Here is a 20288-nt window from a genome sequence, read left to right as displayed (position 1 = left end):
GAATTGGATTTGGGTCACATAAATGCGCACCCGAGTTTAAGAAGGTAAGATTTATTAAGGCGCGTCCTAAAGAGTCTAACGTATTGTTATTTTAGGAGGGTTGTGAGATTTACTAAACAACCCGTCCTGGAACCTAAATGCTTCGATATTATACATTTAAACAAGGGCCCCGCATCTGCACGTTTTGTTTATTTTCATCGAGGCTCATCTCGTTCTTATTTTAAAAGGATATCCTATAGCAACTACGTTTCTTATCGCGTTTGTCCTTATCAATTGAAAACAGTAGATAGTCCTAATTAATTACATGCTTGCAAGTTGTTTGTAACAACATTCAGAAACGCCTAAAATCAGAAACGAGGCTGCCCGAACAAATAATCACGGGCCCAAATCCAGCCCAAGCGTGGTTGGCCAGACCTGGGCCACTGCTTGTTCGAAGCAGGCCGGCTTGGCCTGAACTCGACCTTTGTGAGGTTGAGGCCCTGAATTTGTGTTCCGGATCTTAAAACATGGTTTTAAGAGTCATATATAGCAATTTATTGGAAAGGAAAGAACTTAGTTAGTGTACAAATTTCATGCTTAGCATACATTACAGGCTTATACTACACTTTTGAACTAAATATGAGATACAAGCTACTGCCTTGGGCATACTCTCATCACCAACCTATATGCACATTCTAGCATTCAACTACCATACATTGACATTTATAGGCATGAAGACTATCTCTAGTACCCAGAACAAAAATGTAAAACTATTGCACATTGCATGAATATTTAATGTAACAATCTATATCTATAAAAAAACATTCTTCAGGTCTTTCCTTTACATTCATGCTCAAATTTCCAGCTACATCTGACAGTGTCTTAGGTGTGTACCTGGTATAGAGGAACAGAAGAAGAAGAAAAGGGATAAGCTGAGTAGCACACAGCAAACAACAGCAATCAGCAGATTCACAGCAACAACACAGCAACAAACAAACAGCCAACAAAGATGAAGCTCCCGAGTAGTCGAGCAACAAACAACAATCCCAGAAACAGAGTATGAACCAGCAGAGACAACAGAGTATTCAATGTAAACGCCCCAGCAATTCAACAACCACAAGCAGCTCAAACAGGCAACCAACAGTAATTGGCCAAGACAGCTAAACCAACATAAACTCTTATGTAATTTTCAGACCGTGTTTGGTTACAATATTCTGAGACTTTATGTTTCTTGTTTTTCTTTTCTGAAGACTAAGAAAAATCCCCCTTTTTAAGTTCTCAAATGGCCTATTTATAAGCCAAATGACTCGGTGCAGCTAGGCTGCCCTCATGCTGCAACTTGCAGCCTGCCCATACCCTGTTAAAGCCCATGCCTAAGCATCTTTGGTGCCAGCCCCTTTTGTTCCCCACGCCTGGTTTTGTTTAATTAGGAGTTATGGGCATCCTTTTATTATTCAATTTAAGCCCCATACCCTTGTGTCTAGTTCCCCATTGGTATTAGTTTAATCCTAAATTAGTACCCTACTTGTCAACCCATTTATACTAATCTTTTCTGTCTTTTTCAACACCCCAGAATGCCCTTGTTCACCCTGGATTATTACTACCCTGCCTATTGCAGCATCAGGGCACTTTGGGCTTTGAACATTCGATTTCAGAACTGCCCCAACCTGGCCTCTAATTGTTTACAATGTAGTTACAAACTACCATTCATGGGTAATGCCCAACATTCAAATAACAATACAGGCTCATTAGTCATGCGACATTATTAGCTCATTCGATTCATTAGTTATAGAAAACTAATCGACGACATTTATCGAGTCGACTATACTAATTATAGCAGGTAATAATCAGTCGCTCGTATAAACAATACGTTCAGGGACCTAAGGGGTATCAGACAACTTTTGTTAAATTACTGGGCCTATATGAATTAGTTCATTTGACGATTAATCTAACTGACGATCATGTTTATCACAGAGTGTATTCAGAACAAACAGAAGACAATCGACCAAATAAAAGGCCTTTAACAGAGATGGAAGAAATCCGAAATAAAAATAACAACATAACAAACAAACACAACAGAACATGCTGACAGCTTAATTAGAACTAAAACAAAAGAAAGGAAAACTTACCAAAAAGGTTTGAAATCAAAAATGACCCAAATTCTGATTCAACTTCGAACCCTTGAGGCCGAACAAACTTTAATCAGGGTGTTCTCACATGAGAACACCTTGATTAAGGTCTATTAGACCTCAAACCCTTGTCAAGACTGGCCGGGTTCCCCAGGTGCATGTGTCCTAAGGTCTGGATTTCCAGATCTGATTTTTAAGGAGTTGTGGGTAGATTCGGACCAAACCAAGCTTGGTTTGGTCACGAGGAAGGTCAGGGGGGTGTCTGGTATGAAGATGGGGTGGTTTGGCATAGATCCGGGTTCGACTCAAATCTTCAAATGAAGATTCGAGACGAACGAAAGTGATTCGAGGCTAGGGAGTAACAGATCCATGTTCAGGAGAGTGAGGGGGTCTTAGGGTGTTCGGGAGGTGGCCACCGGCATTCATGCCGCCGGGTTTTGGTGGAAGGGAAACTAGGGCGGCGTTAGGGTTTGGGGGTTTCAGGGTTCGGGGAAGGAGATGACTGAAGGGGGGGTTCGGATAGGGGGTGCGGGGTAAAGGGGCTGAGTTTATATATGGGGAGGTTGATTGGATCTGAGCCGTTAGATCAGATGATCTCAACGGCTTGGATCTGATGCTGAGAAATGAGACGGGGTCGTTTGGTAGTTAAACGGGGTCGTTTGGTTTAAGTGAGGGGTTGGATCGGATTGGTTCCTGGGTCGGGTTTTGAAGCGGGTTACTGATAGAGGTCCTGAGCCGTTGGATCGAGAGTTTGAACGGCCCAGATTGATTTGCCTGAAACGGCGTCGTTTCAGAAGAGGCCTGGGCAGCCGGACTTGGACTGGGTCTGAGTGCTGGTTGGGCCTATTATTTTTGTTTAATTTCTTTTTGCCCAAACCAATTTCTTTCACTTTTTGTTTTCTAATTTCACTTTTCTTTTAAAACAAAAAATAAAAATAACAAATAATAAAATAACGAAATTAAAACTAAGCAACAATGCAACATTTTAACACAATTATCACAAAAATATTTAAGTAAGTTAGCTAAAAGCCTAGAACGGACGATGCACACATATATATATATTTTTTATATTTTGAATTTTCTTTTACTGACCGAATTATGGTTTAATCATCCTGACATACATGTTTGGTATTTTGTTTGCCAATGATTAAATGCAAAAAAATGGACAGATCCACAAATGACTAACAACACATGTCATGAAAACTCAAACATTGTACAGCGAAACCATTTGTTACTATTTTTATTTTCTTTTGGAGCGATTGCTCGTAAAGCAAAAATCGCGTGCTTACAACGAGTGCGTACTTGAGCTAATTATTGAAAATTCAGTTTTCTTTAAGTAATTTTAATTGTGTTCCTTTTTTCTGTCTTATACTACTTGCAATTTAAGCCTGTTGTTAGCCTAGAAAAGTATGTTTAATTGACTTAATTGTTTACTTGCTTAACCTGCCTTAATTGTATTACGTGAAGCATGTTATGTTAGAATTACCTGTTTACTTGGTACGAAATTGAGCTTAAATGAGTATTCCTTGTGTTTTTGCTGCGTGTTTTACTTTGGGACTACGGGATGACATCCAGGGAGATCCCCTGCACGTATTTATGAATTTGAGTTGAGGTGCGGGATATAGAGAGATCCCTAACACGGATATTGAGGATACCAAGAGATCCTCGGGATACCGAGAGATCCCTAGCACGTATATTGGGGATACCAAGAGATCCCTAGCATATGTTGAGGATACCAAGAGATCCCTGGCATATATTGAGGGTACTAAGAGATCATCGGGATACTGAGAGATCCCCAGTTATTTCCTTGTGATTGTTTTTCCTCTGTTTCAGTTATTGAATTCCTTGTTTTCTTGTATTAAATTCTTATTGTTAGCTTTCAACTGTAATGCTTATCGTATACTGTCATAACTTATATTTTTATTTTATCTTAGTAGGGCCCTGATCTTCCTCATCACTACCCGACCGAGGTTAGGCTTGGCACTTACTGAGTACCGTTGTAGTGTACTCATGCCCTTTCTGCGCATGTTTTTCACGTGCAGATCCAGGGACTGCGACTCAGTCCTATCACCCTTGAGGCGAGGCGACTGCTCCAGAGACTTCGAGGTATATCTGCTCCGTCTACAGACCGAGGTGTCCCTTTCCATTCTCTCTTGTAGTAACAACCCTTCTATCTTTTCCATTGATGTAGATATTTCGGAGTTAGAGTATTTTATTATATTCGTAGCTTGTGATTCATGAGTTTTCGGGTTTTGGAAAAATGTATTAGTTTTGAGAATTTATATTATGTATGCCGAGCGGCACTTTTAATCGCTGTTATATCACTCTATTTTTGTTTTAAAATATTTTTATTCCGCAAATTAGTTTATCTTCCGCAATTTAGGCTTACCTAGTCGTAGAGACTAGGTGCCCTCACAATGGTTCACGGAGGGCGAACCGGGGTCGTAACATTAAATCTTGGCGGTTGCAGAATTTCCCATAGAAAGAGTCTCTTCACGTCCAATTGGAGCATATGTTGCAAAAGCTTTTCTAACAGCACAAACATGGCGAGTGGCTCCAGAATCAATCCACCACTCCCTTAGATTGCCCACCAGGTTGCATTCAGAAAGCATGGCACACAAGTCACCAATATCTTCTTGCTTTTCAACCATGTTTACTTGACCCTTCTTCTTATCTTTCTTTGGAGCACGACACTCCGTAGATTTGTGCCCAGCTTTCCCACAATTGTAGCAATTTCCGTTGAACCGCTTCTTACTTGGGTTACTTTTTTGGTCCAGAAGTTTGCTTCATCTTTCTCTTATTTTGAGAAGTATCCTCAACAATGTTTGTTCCCATTATTGTTGAGTTTCCACGACCTCTCTTTTCAGCAGCTTTGTTGTCCTCTTCGATTCTCAACCGAACAATGAGATCTTTAAGGGTCATCTCCTTGTGTTTGTGTTTCAAGTAATTTTTTAACCACAAAGGAGGCAACTTCTCAATCATCGCTGCTACTTGGAATGCTTCATTGATGACAAGACCTTCAATGAAAATTTTGTTAGTAAAAATACTAAGATTACTACTTTCAACATCAGTATTAATTTGATTTATACCTTCAGCAAGGAGATCGTGAATAATCACTTGCAATTCTTGGACTTGGATAATAACAGACTTGCTATCTACCATTTTGTAGTCCAAAAACTTGGCGGCGATGAATTTCTTCAACCCCGCATCTTCAGTTTTGTATTTCTTTTCAAGCGCAATCCAAAATTCTTTTGACGTCTCTACGCCACTGTAGACATTATACAAATCGTCCTCCAGTCCGCTAAGAACATAATTCTTGCACAGAAAATCCGAATGCTTCCACGCCTCAATCACGAGAAAGCGTTCTGGAGTTTCATCAGGCAGAACAGGAACATCTTCCTTGATAAACTTTTGCAGACTTAAAGTAGTCAAGTAGAAGAATATCTTCTGCTGCCACCGCTTGAAATCTAACCCGAAATTTTTTTCGGGTTTCTCCGTCGGTGCCAACGCCAGTGTTCGGTTTGTTGATGCATTGACAATCACCATTGGAACAGCCTGGTTCCCGTTATCATTAGTCATTTCTGTAAAAGAATGATATAAACGTTAAAATCATGTAGATTTTAATCTCCAACGGAGTAAAAAAGCACAAAGGTTTTAAACTCCAAAACAGTGAATATAACACAAATACAGAATACAAATTAAATTCCTTAAGCATGTTAGTAAACTATATTTGTAAAATAATTCTGGAGAATATAAAATAACGTATAAAAAGAAATGAAAAACAGAAAAAGAATTTTAATCCGAGCCCATTGAATTCACAGTGTTTCCTTAAGGAATTTAATCTCCTCCTAGTACCCAAGGTCGTGAATTATTTCCTCCCAGGATAGAACAAATTACACACCGGTATAGTGGTACTTCACACCCCAGTGTTTCAGCGAACATAAAGTTCGGTAGCAAATCACACTTACTATTGCTTTATTTGATGTTAAAAGTATGCACAAGAAGGAGGAGAAACTCAGAAAATGGTATGAAAATTCTAAGAGAATAGACTTGTATTTATAGCCAAAGTTGGGTTGAAATCTGAAGGAGTGCAACTCTTCAGAATGGTTGTTTATGCAAAACGGCCATATCATAAATGCCATAACATAAATGAGTTTTTACTCAACAATAAAGAGGGAAAATAAAGAGGGTAGTTTAATTTTCAGTTACACAACTGAAAAACGGATTGGATTTAATATTAATATTCTGTTATTAAAACGAATATTTAATAACATTTCTATTAATATTTTACTATTAACAAATAAATTCGGTCCAAAAAATTAATCAATCAATTATTTGACCGAAGCCGAGCCGAGCGACGACGACGACGACGGCATGAGGCTTGCCTTCTTCTCAACTCTTTAAGAGCTAGAAGAAGAGCAATTGCTTAAATACCCATAAAAAAACCCCTTTCTCTTCCAATATGAGATAATATCCCTTTACCAAAGGAAAAAAACTTAAAATTTCACTTACAAATTTCATTTCCCCATTTCCCGTTCACCCTATTTTAAGTGTCATTGTTCTTAAAATCCTTAACATGAATAAAGTTGTCGTTATCCCCGTCTGATCTAGTGAGTGCGTGAGAGAGAGACGCTTTTACCTTTTGGTTAGGTTAATATTTTGAACTTTATTTGAGAAGATATGATTCTTCTGCAGAGATCGGTAAGGATTGATTAGGAGAGAGAGAGAGTATTTTCTACGTTACAAACATTTGTTCGCCGCACGACATGAAAGCAAGCCTCACATGCCCCTAACTAATTGTGGCCTTGTGGGAATGTACATTTACTTCACTTTAATGAACAATTGTACATACAAGGAATTTTGTATTAGCATACCCTTTGACGTTTACTTAGATTATCTTATTATTATACTGTTGTTTTTATTTTTTTGTTACTGTTTTTTTCTATAGTTTCTGTTTGCAATAAATTTTTTTTGATACAAAAATAAATTGCAATCACAATATAAATATGAAGAAACATAATTTTATTGATAAAATAATGGGGGTACAATTCTGTTTATTCCCTTGATTCTTCTTTCCTGATTATCTCCGTGATTCGAGAGCTGAAGCCGCATATTTCTCGAATGTAGGATGATGCAGACCTCGTGTGGATGTATTTGATCTCCAGCTTCTTGAACTATTTGATTGTCAAGAAGTATCCGGCCATATTTTGATCTCTTTATGAATATCTCCGGAGTTTATGGGATTTTGAGACACGTCTTCAAAGGAATATGTATCCCTTTATATAGGTGTGAATTAGGGTTTAGGGTAGAGTAACTTCCAAGAAACCCTAATAAACTCCTAGGATTTCAAGAGTCCTGTAGTATCTTTAATTTAGGATTTGGCTTGATCTCTTAAAATTTCGATGTCTACAAATGCCACATATTTCAAGGTTTGTTGGGGTAGGCTTGCCGAAACTTTAAGAAGAGATTTGAAGTACTCTACCATCGCAACAAATGCTTTTGAAACTTGGTGTTTTCGATTTACAGGAGGAAGAGATGAAAGGGCAGAACTGGTCTCACTGGGCGTGCCAATTTTTTTGCAATAAATTTATTTGTGATACAAAAATAAATTGCAACCACAATATAAATATGAAGAAACATAATTTTATTGATAAAATGATGGGAGTACAATTCTGTTTGTTCCCTTGATTCTTCTCTCTTGATTATCTCTGTGATTCGAGGGCTGAAGCCGCATTCTCTGTGATTCGAGGGTTGAAGCCGCATATTTCTCGAATGTAGGATGATGCAGACCTCTTGTGGATGTATTTGATCTCCAGCTTCTTGAACTATTTGATTGTCAAGAAGTATCCGGCCATATTTTGATCTTTTTATGAATATCCCTGGAGTTTATGGGATTTTGAGACACCTCTTCAAAGGAATATGTATCCCTTTATATAGGTGTGAATTAGGGTTTAGGGTAGAGTAACCTCCAAGAAACCCTAACAGACTCCTAGGATTTCAAGAGTCATGTAGTATCTTTAATTTAGGATTTGACTTGATCCCTTAAAATTTCGATGTCTACAGTTTCTCTGTTACTATATTTTCTTTCCAATTATACTGTGATTATGCTTTTTCTGAGCCTAAAATCTATCGGATCAGTCTCTCTACCTCCACAAAATAGGATTAAGGTTTGCGTACACACTTAGGGGCGAAGCTACACTTTAGTAAGGGTGGTCATTGACCACCTTTTATCGAAAAATTACACTGCGTATTTAGGTAACATATCAGGTTTTAGAGGTACATAATATATATTGAATACCCTTTGTTGGGATACTTTTTTTTTTTACTTATTTCTAGTTTGAACACTCCTGTGAAATTTTTTGGCTTCGCCACTGTACACACTACCTTCCCCAAATTTTACTTGTGGGATTACACTAGGTTTGTGGTTGTTGCATCATACCACTTAATATTTAAGGATGATTTAGTACAAAAGATAAGAATAATAATCTCGACATAAAATTTGAGATTATATTTAGTTATACGTAATTAATTCCAAGATAAATTTTACAGTAAAAAAGTGTAATTAGCTATCCCATATGAAAGCTCAGATAGTTAATCGCAAGGGATATCACATCTCATAGTATATCCTTGGTTATCTCACTAATAAACTAAACCACCCCTTAATTCATTAATTATGTGCTTTCACTTGAAATTACAACCATTACTTATGTTTAACTATTATCCGTACTGCTGAATAGACCTAGAGCTTAATAAATTTATTCGTTGACTAGGGATTACCTTAATGCCTTCTATTAAACTGCAAAGCCCATACACATCAATACACAAATTAAAATGGGAAACTTACACAAATGTTCCAAATAAATGAGGCATTTGCACATATACCCACTTTTTATATCACGTTTTAACTTGTGCTTGTTTTGCCAAAAAAATTGCAAACGTATCCGCTTTTTCGCATAACTTCAGCATACGGGGCTGAAGTAGCAAAGACAATCACGCAAAACTTCAGCATTCTAGTAGCCGGGCCTGAAGTTCAGCTCTAGAGCTGAAGTTTTTGTTTTGTAACTGTCGAACTTCAGCTCTAGAGCAGAAGTTTTTGTTTTGTAACTGTCGAAGTTTTTGTTTGTAACTGGCGAACTTCAGCTCTAGAGCTGAAGTTTTTGTTTGTAAGCTTCAGTTCTAGAGTTGAAGTTTTTGTTTTGTAACTATCATACTTTAGCCATAGAGCTGAAGTTTTTGTTTGTAACTGGCGAATTTCACCTCTAGAGCTGAAGTTTTTAAAACCCTTGAGTATGTACTGCTGAAGTTTCAATTTTTGGGGTAGGAACCCATACCTTCTGCAGGGATATATACATGACCAGTACTGTAGAAAAATCATTGATTAACTACCCTTCATCTACATGATCTTTCTGCATGCGAGAGTTTGAGATCTGATGACTTTAAATAGCATTAAGTAGTACTATTTTAGCTGTTGGGGATATTATAGCTCCATAAATGTCAAGAAGACTAGATTTTTTTTGAGCTGCAACACTTTAAATTGGGATTCCGGTAACACAATTGACTTTTCTTTTGACAAACATTGAAGAAGTAGATTGAAAATAAAGATTTTGAACCGCATCGGTCTATAAAATATTCATTTCACAAAAAGGTTTTCTTACATTACAATTATTTTAATTATGTATACTAAGATGACTTACGAGGAATTGAGTGAAGCCACAAAAGGAGAGATATTGTTACATCAATGTTATGTTCCGGAGAGATGTGGAGATCACTGGGAGAAAGATGAGGAGAAAGGGGTCTGAAGTTTTTTAAAAAGTGGGTACAAGTTAAAAAGTTTTAAAAAAATGGTTATAGGCTAAATGGGGGCGACCAAATAGGGCGCCCCGTGCAATTTTTACCAAATAAGTTTCAACTTAACAACCTCTAGCCTTTAGTTAAAACTTACCAAAACTAGCCAAACACATATAAAAATTAAAAAATCAAATAAACAAGGCTCTTTATCTCAAAGAATCACATGCAAAAATCACCTTCCATTTTTTTAAGCGTGATTAGTAACATTAGATGCAAGACAGAAAGGAAATTTCATGGATGAGGTAGCAAATAAGGTGATGAATATATACATTCCAAAAATCTAAGCAAAAAAGGAATTTTTTTAATGGATATAGTTGAAATTTATTGAAAACATATAGATAAGTCAATATATAAAATTTGAGGAAGATTGGAGGTGATTTGGACTGGTTTTGTATCAAAATTCATAATTTAATCGAGTTCAAAAAATTCTTCTGAGATACATGTATCAAACATGTATCACGCATGTATCTCACACACATGTATACATGGATATACATGTGATACACAATTGATACAAATATGATACATATGTGATACACAATGTGATACACATATCATTTTTTCACGTTCAGTTTTTACTTCGAATTTTCAATTCAAACCATCCCAAAACTTCACCAAATCATCCCAAAACTGAGATTCAAGCTCCTTAAGAAGTACACAATCTATTCTAATAACATCCACTCAAAAGAAAGCAAAAATTTAACTTTTTTGGGTACAAATAGCTAATTGGCTAATATTAGTAATATTTGGCTAATATTAGTAATATTTTTAATGAATTGACCAATTTTGTAATGAGCTACTTATAAATGGACATAGATGGTAGTTTCCCAATTAAAAACTACGCATATCTTTTTTACTTAGAGGAGGAACTAGGATTTATTGTTACTATGTTCAAAGCGAGTACAATTTCTCATAAATATTAAAAAATATATATATATAAACTAACTATTCACCCATAAATTAATAACCTAACTATCAAAATATCGCCTATTGCTTATTTGCTTCTAATTTATTAGTTCCTCTCAGTATTGTTTAATAGAAAAAAAAATGCTTTTTAACGTATTTACTAGTAATTGTTTTTCAAAATCAAAAGAAAAAGAAAAAGGTGGCGAGGCTCAACCCAGAAAATTCAAAAGTATAAAGAAAAAAGAAAAGTGGGCTCCACAGAATTAATCTCTCTCCACACTAATCACCGTCACATACTAAAATTAGTACACCTCAGTGAGCAGGTGATCACTATCTCCTTTATATTCTCTCTCCACAGTAGTCAGTCCCCTTTCCTACCACCACCGCCACCACCGTGTGCCGCCGCTCTCTTCCTCACTTTTCGTCGGAGTACAGTGGCGGTTATCAGTAAAATCCTACTTATTAATTTTAATAACACTAAAATAGATTGTTAGCATATTGTGGAAATTTACTAACATCAGCTGCTTCCCGAAAACTCGTAATTAATCTGCATATTCGTTTCGTAATTTGTGTTTTTTAAGTGCAAATAGCTCAAGTGAAAACTCATATTTCTGTAAATCTCCAAGTACGCATGTGTGATGAAGCGTTTGAGTGATTAATCGATGAACTACAACTAATAAACTATATATAGAGATAATTTTTACGCGAAGAAATGGCGGATGTTGTAGTTGTGAAGTCATGGCGAGACGAGCTAGCAAGCTTAGTGGAGGATAGTGGGATAAGGTTCGCTGCAGATGCGATGGAAATCTCAACTCCGGCGTTTTCCACGCCGGTGTACGAGGAGAAGAGATCGGTGTACGAATCACCGGCGACCGAAGAGGTTGCGGCGGAGCCAGAGAGCTTTAAGGATCAAATTGAGGGTTTTGCGAAGGCTTGGGGAGAAATGTTGGTGGAATTAGTGAGAGGTTGTAGAGATGTGGTGCAACAAAGCCTATTGACTGAGGAATCATACATTGTGCAGAAAACGAAAGGTCCTTTGGGTGAGGTATCGAGGAGGTTGAGTGTTTTGAACGAGCTTTTGCCGGAGGATCGTGATCCGGTGCATGCTTGGCCCGTCATTTTCTTCGTCTTCATCCTCGCCCTCTCCGGTAAATTTTGGCTTTCTTTTAATAGTTTGAGATATTCTCCTTTTGCATTGACATATAAGCATTTTGCCTGTGGTATGTATGACCTTTTATGAATCGATATTTGAATTTCAAATTTAGAAGTGTTAGGTTTTTGGTTGATTAGCTTCTCCTAAAAGTTGTGATTGTAGAATTAAAATCCTTTATCTAACGTTCGGCTAAACATAGAAACGGAAAAACTTAAAAATACTCCCTGTTTGGCACTGTTACTATTTGTGAATCAAACTGACTTTTATTTAGCTATGATTTTCTTCATATATTAATTTTGATTAACTTCAACTTAAAAAAACTGTGATCTGTACTCCATCTGTTTCAATTTATGTGAGCTTATTTACTTCTTGGTCAGTTTCAAAAAGAATAATCCTTTTCTAAATTTGATATCAACTTAACTTAAACTTCTCATTTTATCCTTAATAACAAGTTTTTATTCACACAAATGTTATAAGAACTTTTAAGACCACAACTTTCAAAAGTCTTGTTGCCACAAAAATGTTATGGCATGTTAAAGACCAGAAATTTCAAAAGTTTTTATTTATTTTTTAATTATGTGGCTAGTCAAACATGTTCACGTAAATTGAACTGAGGGAGTAATCATTGTACATTTATACTTTTGTATTAAAAAGAATTAACAAATCAATATCCAAATTGAAAATAAAAATACTGATGCATTGATTGTTTTTAAACGGATGGAGTAATAAAACGGATCATTTTTACACCGAGTAACTTCCAAATCTAGAATTTTCTTTGATGATGAAGAAATTCTCATCCTTCCTTCTTTTAGTATTTCCTCTGTTTCTTTGTGTGATCCAATGTATATTAGTCACGATGCAGAATAACCTGATTTGATTAATGTTTCTACACTCACTGAACATTTCTTAGGCTCTATCATTTGATTTCTGGGATCTTAATTGTGCTTCTTTCTCTAGATTTTTTCCTTCCAGCACATGATTCTCTTTGGTTTCTGGTCCTGATAATTGGTGACATGTGCAGCATTGAGTGTAAATAGTAAACAAGATACTTCAGGCACGCAAGTGAAAGAAGTGTACATACATCCTCCTAGTGCTACTCGTATAGTGCTTCCAGACGGTAGACATATGGCATATCATGAGATAGGAGTTCCACCTGATAGTGCTAGATATTCTGTAATTGCTCCACATGGCTTTCTCTCTTCTCGACTTGGAGGTAGGAAATTGGTGTATAGCTGGTGATTAATATTTATTAATTTGACACTGGTTGATGTCAATTAACTTGTTCTGGATGACTTTTTGTGATAGGTATACCCGGAGTGAAAATGTCTCTTCTTGAAGAGTTTGGCATTCGTTTGATAACATATGACCTTCCAGGTTTTGGAGAGAGTGATCCTCACCCTGAACGAAACCTTAATTCATCTGCTCTGGATATGCAATACTTGGCAGATGGTCTAGGAGTTAATGGTAAATTCTGGCTTTTGGGATACTCAAGTGGAGCAATACATGTTTGGGCTGCAATGAAATTTATTCCTGATCGAGTTGCAGGTATGTTCGTTCTCCCATTTTTGTTAACACGGCATTGTAATATACCTTTGAGACAGTTCACCACATTCAATGACCATTTCTTGAAATAGAAAGATATATGAAAGGAACATCACTTGGATGACTGGCACTTTAATATGATGGTTTCCTTGGTTGCTGGATGGTCTGAGAAAACATCATTTCTACTTTTCCCTCTAATAGATCACACAAACGTTTCTCATCATTTTCCTGTTGATTTTATCATCCTGTTACAGGCGTAGCCATGTTTGCCCCCTTTGTCAACCCATATGAATCAAGCATGACTAAGGAAGAGATGGCAGGAACTTGGGAAAAGTGGACAAGGAAAAGGAAATTGATGTACTATTTAGCTCGAAGATTTCCAAAATTTCTTGATTACTTCTATCGCTGCAGATTTCTATCTGGAAAGCATGGTCAAATTGATAAATACCTGTCTCTGTCGCTGGGACAAAAGGTAGATATCCTTTATACCTAAGAAATTAGAAAACTGTGCATGCAAATAATGTGAATGTTGAGTAACATGAATTTCACCTTAAATATTCATGTTCGATCTCGCTCCCTAGCTCTCTCTCCTCCCCCACCCCACTCCCGGATCCTCGAAAGTGGTCTGATCAGTGTTTATGGAATGCAAATATTTACTTGTACAGCTCTGTGAAACGAGAAAAAGATAGTCCAGAATGTATTCATTCTTAATTTTCAGTTTGGATTGCCCCTAGTAAGTGACTCTGTAGAATTAAAAACTTAAAAAGGGAAAATAGTTCATCCCAAAATAAAAAAAGAAAAAAGAAAAAGGTGAATGGTAAACACACTTTGCATTTCCTACCCCATTATTACAGCAGTATTCAAGTTACTGTTTAGCAGAAAATTGTAAATTCGGCTTTAGTTTGGGACTGAAACATATTTGATTTGATTGACTGTATTTGTGATATAGAAAGACTAGATACTTATTTTTCTGTCTTCTGCTTGCAGTGTCTTCTGTAACGTTTTAATTGTCTTTGTCATGTATCTTCTCGTGTTGTTCTCAGGATAAAGCGCTGATCAGCGAACCGTCCTTTGAAGAGTTCTGGCACAGGGATGTTGAGGAGTCAATACGTCAGGGTAGCTCAAAGCCATTTATAGAGGAAGCTTCACTTCAAGTATCAAATTGGGGGTTTAGCCTTGTGGATCTTCAAATTCAAGAAAAGTGTTCCGGTAAAGGGATCCTATCATGGCTTAAGTTTGGTTATGGTCAAGTCAAGTGTGAATTGACTGGATTTCTAGGACCAGTTCATATATGGCAGGTTTGCAAACATCTAGATCTTGTTTCCTCGGTTTCATATGCTTTCTCATCTCTTCCTGCATTGAGTTTCGTTAGAACATTGATCTGCGCAAAGATAGGAATATCTCTACTATGTCTCAACAGTGTAGAATATATTTCATGAGCATATGAATTATGAACAGGGGTTGGATGATCAGGTTGTACCGCACCAAATGACTGACTATGTGGCTAGAATTCTGCCAAGAGTGGTGATGCACAAGCTTCCCGATGAGGGCCACTTTTCCTATTTCTTCTTCTGTGATGAATGCCATAGACAAATGTTCCTGACCATTTTCGGAAGCCCTCAGGGACCTCTTGAAAATAGCAGTGATGCTCCAACGGAAGATGATGGAGAACAGGAAGCTACGAATTTAGGAGAGGAGGAAGCTACAAATCTTGATTTGGCAGCACAATGAGAGGAAATAGTTTCTTGATCACTAACTATTGATGTATATACTACAGGAATGCTCTTCTCCAGGAGCACTAAAAGGTCAGATGTACGAGTGGTCCTAATGGGCTTCAAATGTTTTTTCTTCCCCTTCTTTTTTTGGTGGATAGTACTTTGTGGATTTCACTATGAATCCTAACAGCAGAGGTCGAGGAACAGATGATCACAGGAAAATTTCCATGGAGAAGCATATCTTTATCTTTCAATAGATGCCCTTTATTTGGATATTCCTTGTTGCTAGGATCTGTCTTTAAAGTTTTTGTTCTTGACCCTTTATCTCCCACTTAAGAGTAACTTTAAACCTAGGCAACAGTTAAGTGGTACTCTAGGCCTTTTTTAATTGAAATATTTGGATATGTTAAGTCTATCCACTTCACGCTAGAGTTTAATTAATGGCAAGGACAAACGCGAGATGATTTACGACAAGGTAAGAATTGACCAAAAGTGTGAATTGAGTGCAAAATAGAGTAACTTTGAATAATACGTGGACAAATTTGGACCTTTCCCTTGCAAAAAATATTGTTTTTAGAGTAAAAAGCCACACCACAGTACACTGCGTTTGATATGCATTACCCGTTCTTGTCGAAGAACACAATTTTTTGTTGTGAGACCACGTGACTCAAATTATGGAAGCATAAATATCTCCGGTTCTATTAGTAACAGTCCTACAATTCCTCAACCCTCCTCCCCTCCAAACCCCGCCACCGAAAAAAGAGGATACATCACATTGCCAACAATATGAATTTAAACAGTTCGATTCTAAAATTGAGAAGTAGTTGCTCATAACTGGCTGTTCTAAGCGTGGACACTCACGAATAGCTAAAAGTAAACTTTGAAAGACTTGCACCAGCAGGAAAAAATCTGTCATCAATGCATTGAAGTACAAGTTAACTCGATAGTTAAAACTCTAGTAGCAAAATTTCCAACAATCGGTAAACTAGTGCAGGTGACAAATGCTAACTTATCCAACTGAATGCATCTTTTGGATTAAAAGAATTATATACTATCCTCAATATTCTACTATCTAATTGCTGGAGAACATGAATACCTATAAAAGAGCGTAGTATTTGGAACTTCTATAGCACCACTAAAAACTCTGTTGAGCCTAAAATGCAGATCCACTGTTCTTCGTATTTCCAAGCAAGGTGTCTTTGGCTTCATTAATTTTAGAAGCAAGGTAGTGACTACCTCCTGCGTCTGGATGGTTAGCTACCATCACCTTCCTATGCGCTTCCCTCACTTTATCTGCTTGAACGCTTTCCCTGTTGAAAGTTGATGTCAATATAACATATCCAGTAAAAGAAAAAAATGAGAAAGGCGAGTTATGCTGCAGTTCTTCTCTATTGAATAGCATTGTACTAAGTCTGTTTCTTTCTTGGGATGGGGTGGAAAGAGAGATATACAGTACTACGAAGCACGATGTCTTAACAAACACAAAATTTAGACCATAGTCAAGAAATGAGGTCCAGGAAATTGAAAGAAAAATGTCACTTATCTCTTCATGTGCTGCTGAAAGTGGTGTTCAATTTCTGAATCAACTTAAAAAGTGAAGAGACAAATGCAAGATCTAGAATCTTGTTTCTCAAATTAAACACAAAAGGCAGAATCATCACAATACATAGGAAGAGAGGATCAAAGCATCAACTGTTTTTTTCACACAAGACAAGCTATTGAACTCGGTGAAACACCATTGCGCGAGCGCGGGGGGTGGGGGATTCATTATCCACCAAGTCTCGATCCTTGCGCCGCTTGTCCTCGGGGATTTCTTCGGTTATCAAAAACAAATTTAATAGTTTCAAGGATGCACCAACTTACAGTTCTATAATACGGGTAACAAGGGCAAGTTGAGTCATACTGACAGATGGAAAATACATTTATAGCTAAGTCTACAACAAGAAATTTCAGTAACTATGTTTTATTAAGTTAGAAGTAATTAGAATATCAATATTGGCCAGGCTACGGGGACAGCATAAATAATTAACCTCTACTAAAAAAAGCTCATACTTATTACTATCTGTAACCCCTTCACTTTTACATTCCTAGTAAGGCACAGAAATTGAAATTCTACATTTACATGAAAATTACATGTCTCTGGGAACCGTATGCTATGATCAAGCATGAATAGTAATACTTGAATCAGACAAGGAAAAGAAAGAAGGCAAAAAAGAGGTAGGCCGGGAAACCTTACCAGATTTCCTTTACTGAATAAACTTGACTGGATAATAAAGAATTTCAATTATTTTACTTAGGCAAAGTTCATCTGTTATGTACTTTACTTAATAACTTTTGGCTCAACACTAAAGTCATAGCGGGAGTATGGTGATATACTGGAAAAGCAGCAAGGTGTTAACATGAATGAGAGAACACACCTGACTCCAAGAATAAGAGCTGCTTCCCTCCTGTTCATTTTAGGCTGAAAACCTCCTTCATAAAACTTACGCATTCTTGCAGTCGGAGGTCTGGCCTTGAATGCTTTCCATGCCTGGATTCCATACCTTCCAGCATATGCAGCGGCAGCTATAGCCAGTCCTGCTACCAATGGTGCAGGCTGAAGCACAATTTAGAATTAGGAAAATTATGAGTATAATCAAGATAAAGTAACCATTATACTGAAACCACATCGTGAGCATTAAGCAGCATGATGACATAATTACTGATGCATTATCAATGCAACTGAGAAATAGCTTAGTAGACTAAGGTAATCCGATATATGGGCTATCTTTTTTTTTGGGGGGGTGGGGTGGGGGTGGGGAGTTGGGGGGTTCTGGTGCACGGTTCGAAATCTGGTGGATAATGGGCCAGCCCTTTAATACTTCTCCATTCAAATACCAGGCTTGTCAGCGGCAGTGCTGAACCAATGACGTGTGCTTACCCCCACACATCACGCCCTACACTCTTACTACTAGACCAAAGCCCTCGCGGCCCAATATATGACCATTTCTCCAATACCATTCCCATTTGAAGAACGACTCAAGAATGTGCAAAGAAGATACAGATGCTACTAGCGCCACAAACAAGAAGCTCGAAATAGTAATGAATAAAACGAGATATATGCAACAGGCCACTTCTAGGTTAACAGAAAACAACAGGGACGTTGCAACAGTGAGTAGATTTGAAGCTGGAAGAATAGAAAAATATATCGGTGAAATGACACTATCTAAGTTAAACATCTGCTTCCAAAGACAAAAGCCCTTTGCCTCCCCCCCCCCCCCAAAAAAAAAAAAAAAAAAAAAAACCACTACGACTCTTTGTCCACCCACTCTAGAAAAGAATTCCTAATAAGAAGCTGGTCAATTCCTAATGGGTTAGAGCAATCCCATCATCGCCAATCACAGAGAGTTCTCAAAGCAAAAGATAAACTATGATACCAAACAAACATCAAACCATTTGGTCCATAGTCAAGTGATACGATGATAATAATATGGTGAATTATAAGCGACAAAATATAGTGTTCATTATTGCATGTTTGTTAAGATTGTATATGTAGTGTATCATCTAAACATGTGATTGCTTTTAACTTGGATTTGTTTTCCATAATACCATTGGCTTATTAATCACTTTATCAAGTCTAGTTTTGCTTCAATTACAATACGTCGTTAACATCTAATTAGCAGTATAAAAAATACATTAAATTACAGCGAATCAAAAGCACATTTTTAAGGAAAAAAAATTAAGATGAGGTGTACTAAAATATTCATTAAGCAAATAAATAAATCTGCACTCCTCTTTTAAACATAAGAAAAATAATCACTTTCTTAACAATGTTATAATCCATATTATAAATATTAGAAACAAATCAAAAGCTTTTGTAGCAATTGCTTATGAAAATTGATACTTTAGATTGAAAATAGCAAAACGGTGTCATCTTGAGAACACAGACATGAAAAAGATGCTTAACCAAATTATCATGCAACGCAACTATCCAAGTTTTTTTTCCCTTTTTGCAGCCCGGTGCACAAGGCATTCCGCGTTCACACAAGGTCCGGAGAAGGGCCGCACCTCAAGGGTGTGATGTAGACAGCCTACCCTAATGCAAGCATTAGAGACGCTTCCACGTCTCGAACACGTGACCTACAGGTCACGCGGGGACGACTTTACATTTGCTCCAAGGCTCCCCCTTCTATCCAAGTTTATAGTATAACCTAAAAATCTCAAACTCAAAGGAAAAAGCAAGTTCGAAGCTTTATTAAGTGCATAGGCAACAAACAGAGAAGATTAAAGATGCATGAAAATCAAATATTAAAGCTTTATGATCAGAACCAACAAATAAGGAACCCCAGATGACTATAGATGCATAGAACCCACTATGTATCATACTATGACTATCCCAAAAAATCAAGAATTAGGTACTGGAAAAGAAAGAAAAAGGGGGGGGGGGGGGAGGGGAATTGGAAATTTATCAGTAAAGGGTTAGAAGAACAAACAATTTGAACCTTAAAAAAATTATACAGTGTGGTATAAATTGAAATAGAACAATAATAAGAAGAAGAAGAAGAAATATTCAAATTAAAGAAAGAGTGTTCACCATTTTTACGGAAGGTTCTTCACTTAAGGGGTTGAAGAAGAAGAGATTAGACCAAATGAGAATCCATACATGGGCTTCTCCAAAATTTATATAGAATCTTTTGTTGGGTCCCACTTTTTTCCTGTTAGGGTTTCTCTCTAAAAGAAACAAAAATAGTTTTTTTTGAATGTTTTTTTATTATCTTTTTTTTTTTCAACAATATTCAATTATCAAGATATGTTTCGTAAATCATTTTTAGAAGTGAGTTTTTATTTTACAAGCAAATAGCTTTTTTAAATTGATTTGTCTCGTGGATTAGACATACATTGATAATTTTTTACTCGTGAAATTTTTATTTTTTTAAAGATGACAAGAAAATCACGTAGTATTATTTATCTCCGTTAGGACTTGAAATCCGACACCCCATAGTTCTCCTCCCATTTTTATTGATTAGTATGCCTCAC

The 20288-nt window shown here is 36.9% G+C and overlaps 2 protein-coding genes across 2 annotated transcripts; one reads left to right on the top strand and one right to left on the bottom strand.

Moving 5' to 3' along the window:
- Positions 1–11176: 11176 nt before the first annotated feature.
- LOC107802586 (uncharacterized) lies at positions 11177–15545 on the top strand. Its single transcript, XM_016626116.2, has 6 exons — positions 11177–12010; positions 13037–13228; positions 13321–13560; positions 13812–14029; positions 14601–14855; positions 15016–15545. The coding sequence occupies exons 1-6, from the start codon at positions 11575–11577 to the stop codon at positions 15286–15288; spliced, it is 1614 nt and encodes a 537-aa protein (XP_016481602.1). The 5' UTR covers positions 11177–11574; the 3' UTR covers positions 15289–15545.
- Positions 15546–16172: 627 nt separating this feature from the next.
- LOC107802587 (mitochondrial import inner membrane translocase subunit TIM14-2) lies at positions 16173–19946 on the bottom strand. Its single transcript, XM_016626117.2, has 3 exons — positions 19846–19946; positions 17690–17868; positions 16173–16582 (listed from the first exon to the last, which is right to left on the bottom strand). The coding sequence occupies exons 1-3, from the start codon at positions 19846–19848 to the stop codon at positions 16426–16428; spliced, it is 339 nt and encodes a 112-aa protein (XP_016481603.1). The 5' UTR covers positions 19849–19946; the 3' UTR covers positions 16173–16425.
- Between the last annotated feature and the right edge of the window lie 342 nt (positions 19947–20288).

The sequence above is a fragment of the Nicotiana tabacum genome, chromosome 10 (assembly GCF_000715075.1).
Source record: "Nicotiana tabacum cultivar K326 chromosome 10, ASM71507v2, whole genome shotgun sequence".
NCBI lineage: Eukaryota > Viridiplantae > Streptophyta > Magnoliopsida > Solanales > Solanaceae > Nicotiana > Nicotiana tabacum.
The sequence above is the reverse complement of the archived record's forward strand: the minus strand, read 5'-3'. Positions and strand labels throughout refer to the sequence as shown.

Bases quoted from the DNA above. Each gene is read 5' to 3' on its own strand.
- LOC107802586 (XM_016626116.2), top strand. From the start codon at position 11,575: ATGGCGGATGTTGTAGTTGTGAAGTCATGGCGAGACGAGCTAGCAAGC. The intron at 12,011-13,036 runs GTAAATTTTGGC...TGACATGTGCAG, and splicing joins CTTCATCCTCGCCCTCTCCG to CATTGAGTGTAAATAGTAAA. The intron at 14,030-14,600 runs GTAGATATCCTT...TGTTGTTCTCAG, and splicing joins CTCTGTCGCTGGGACAAAAG to GATAAAGCGCTGATCAGCGA.
- LOC107802587 (XM_016626117.2), bottom strand. The intron at 16,583-17,689 runs GTGTGTTCTCTC...AACTTTCAACAG, and splicing joins GCTCTTATTCTTGGAGTCAG to GGAAAGCGTTCAAGCAGATA.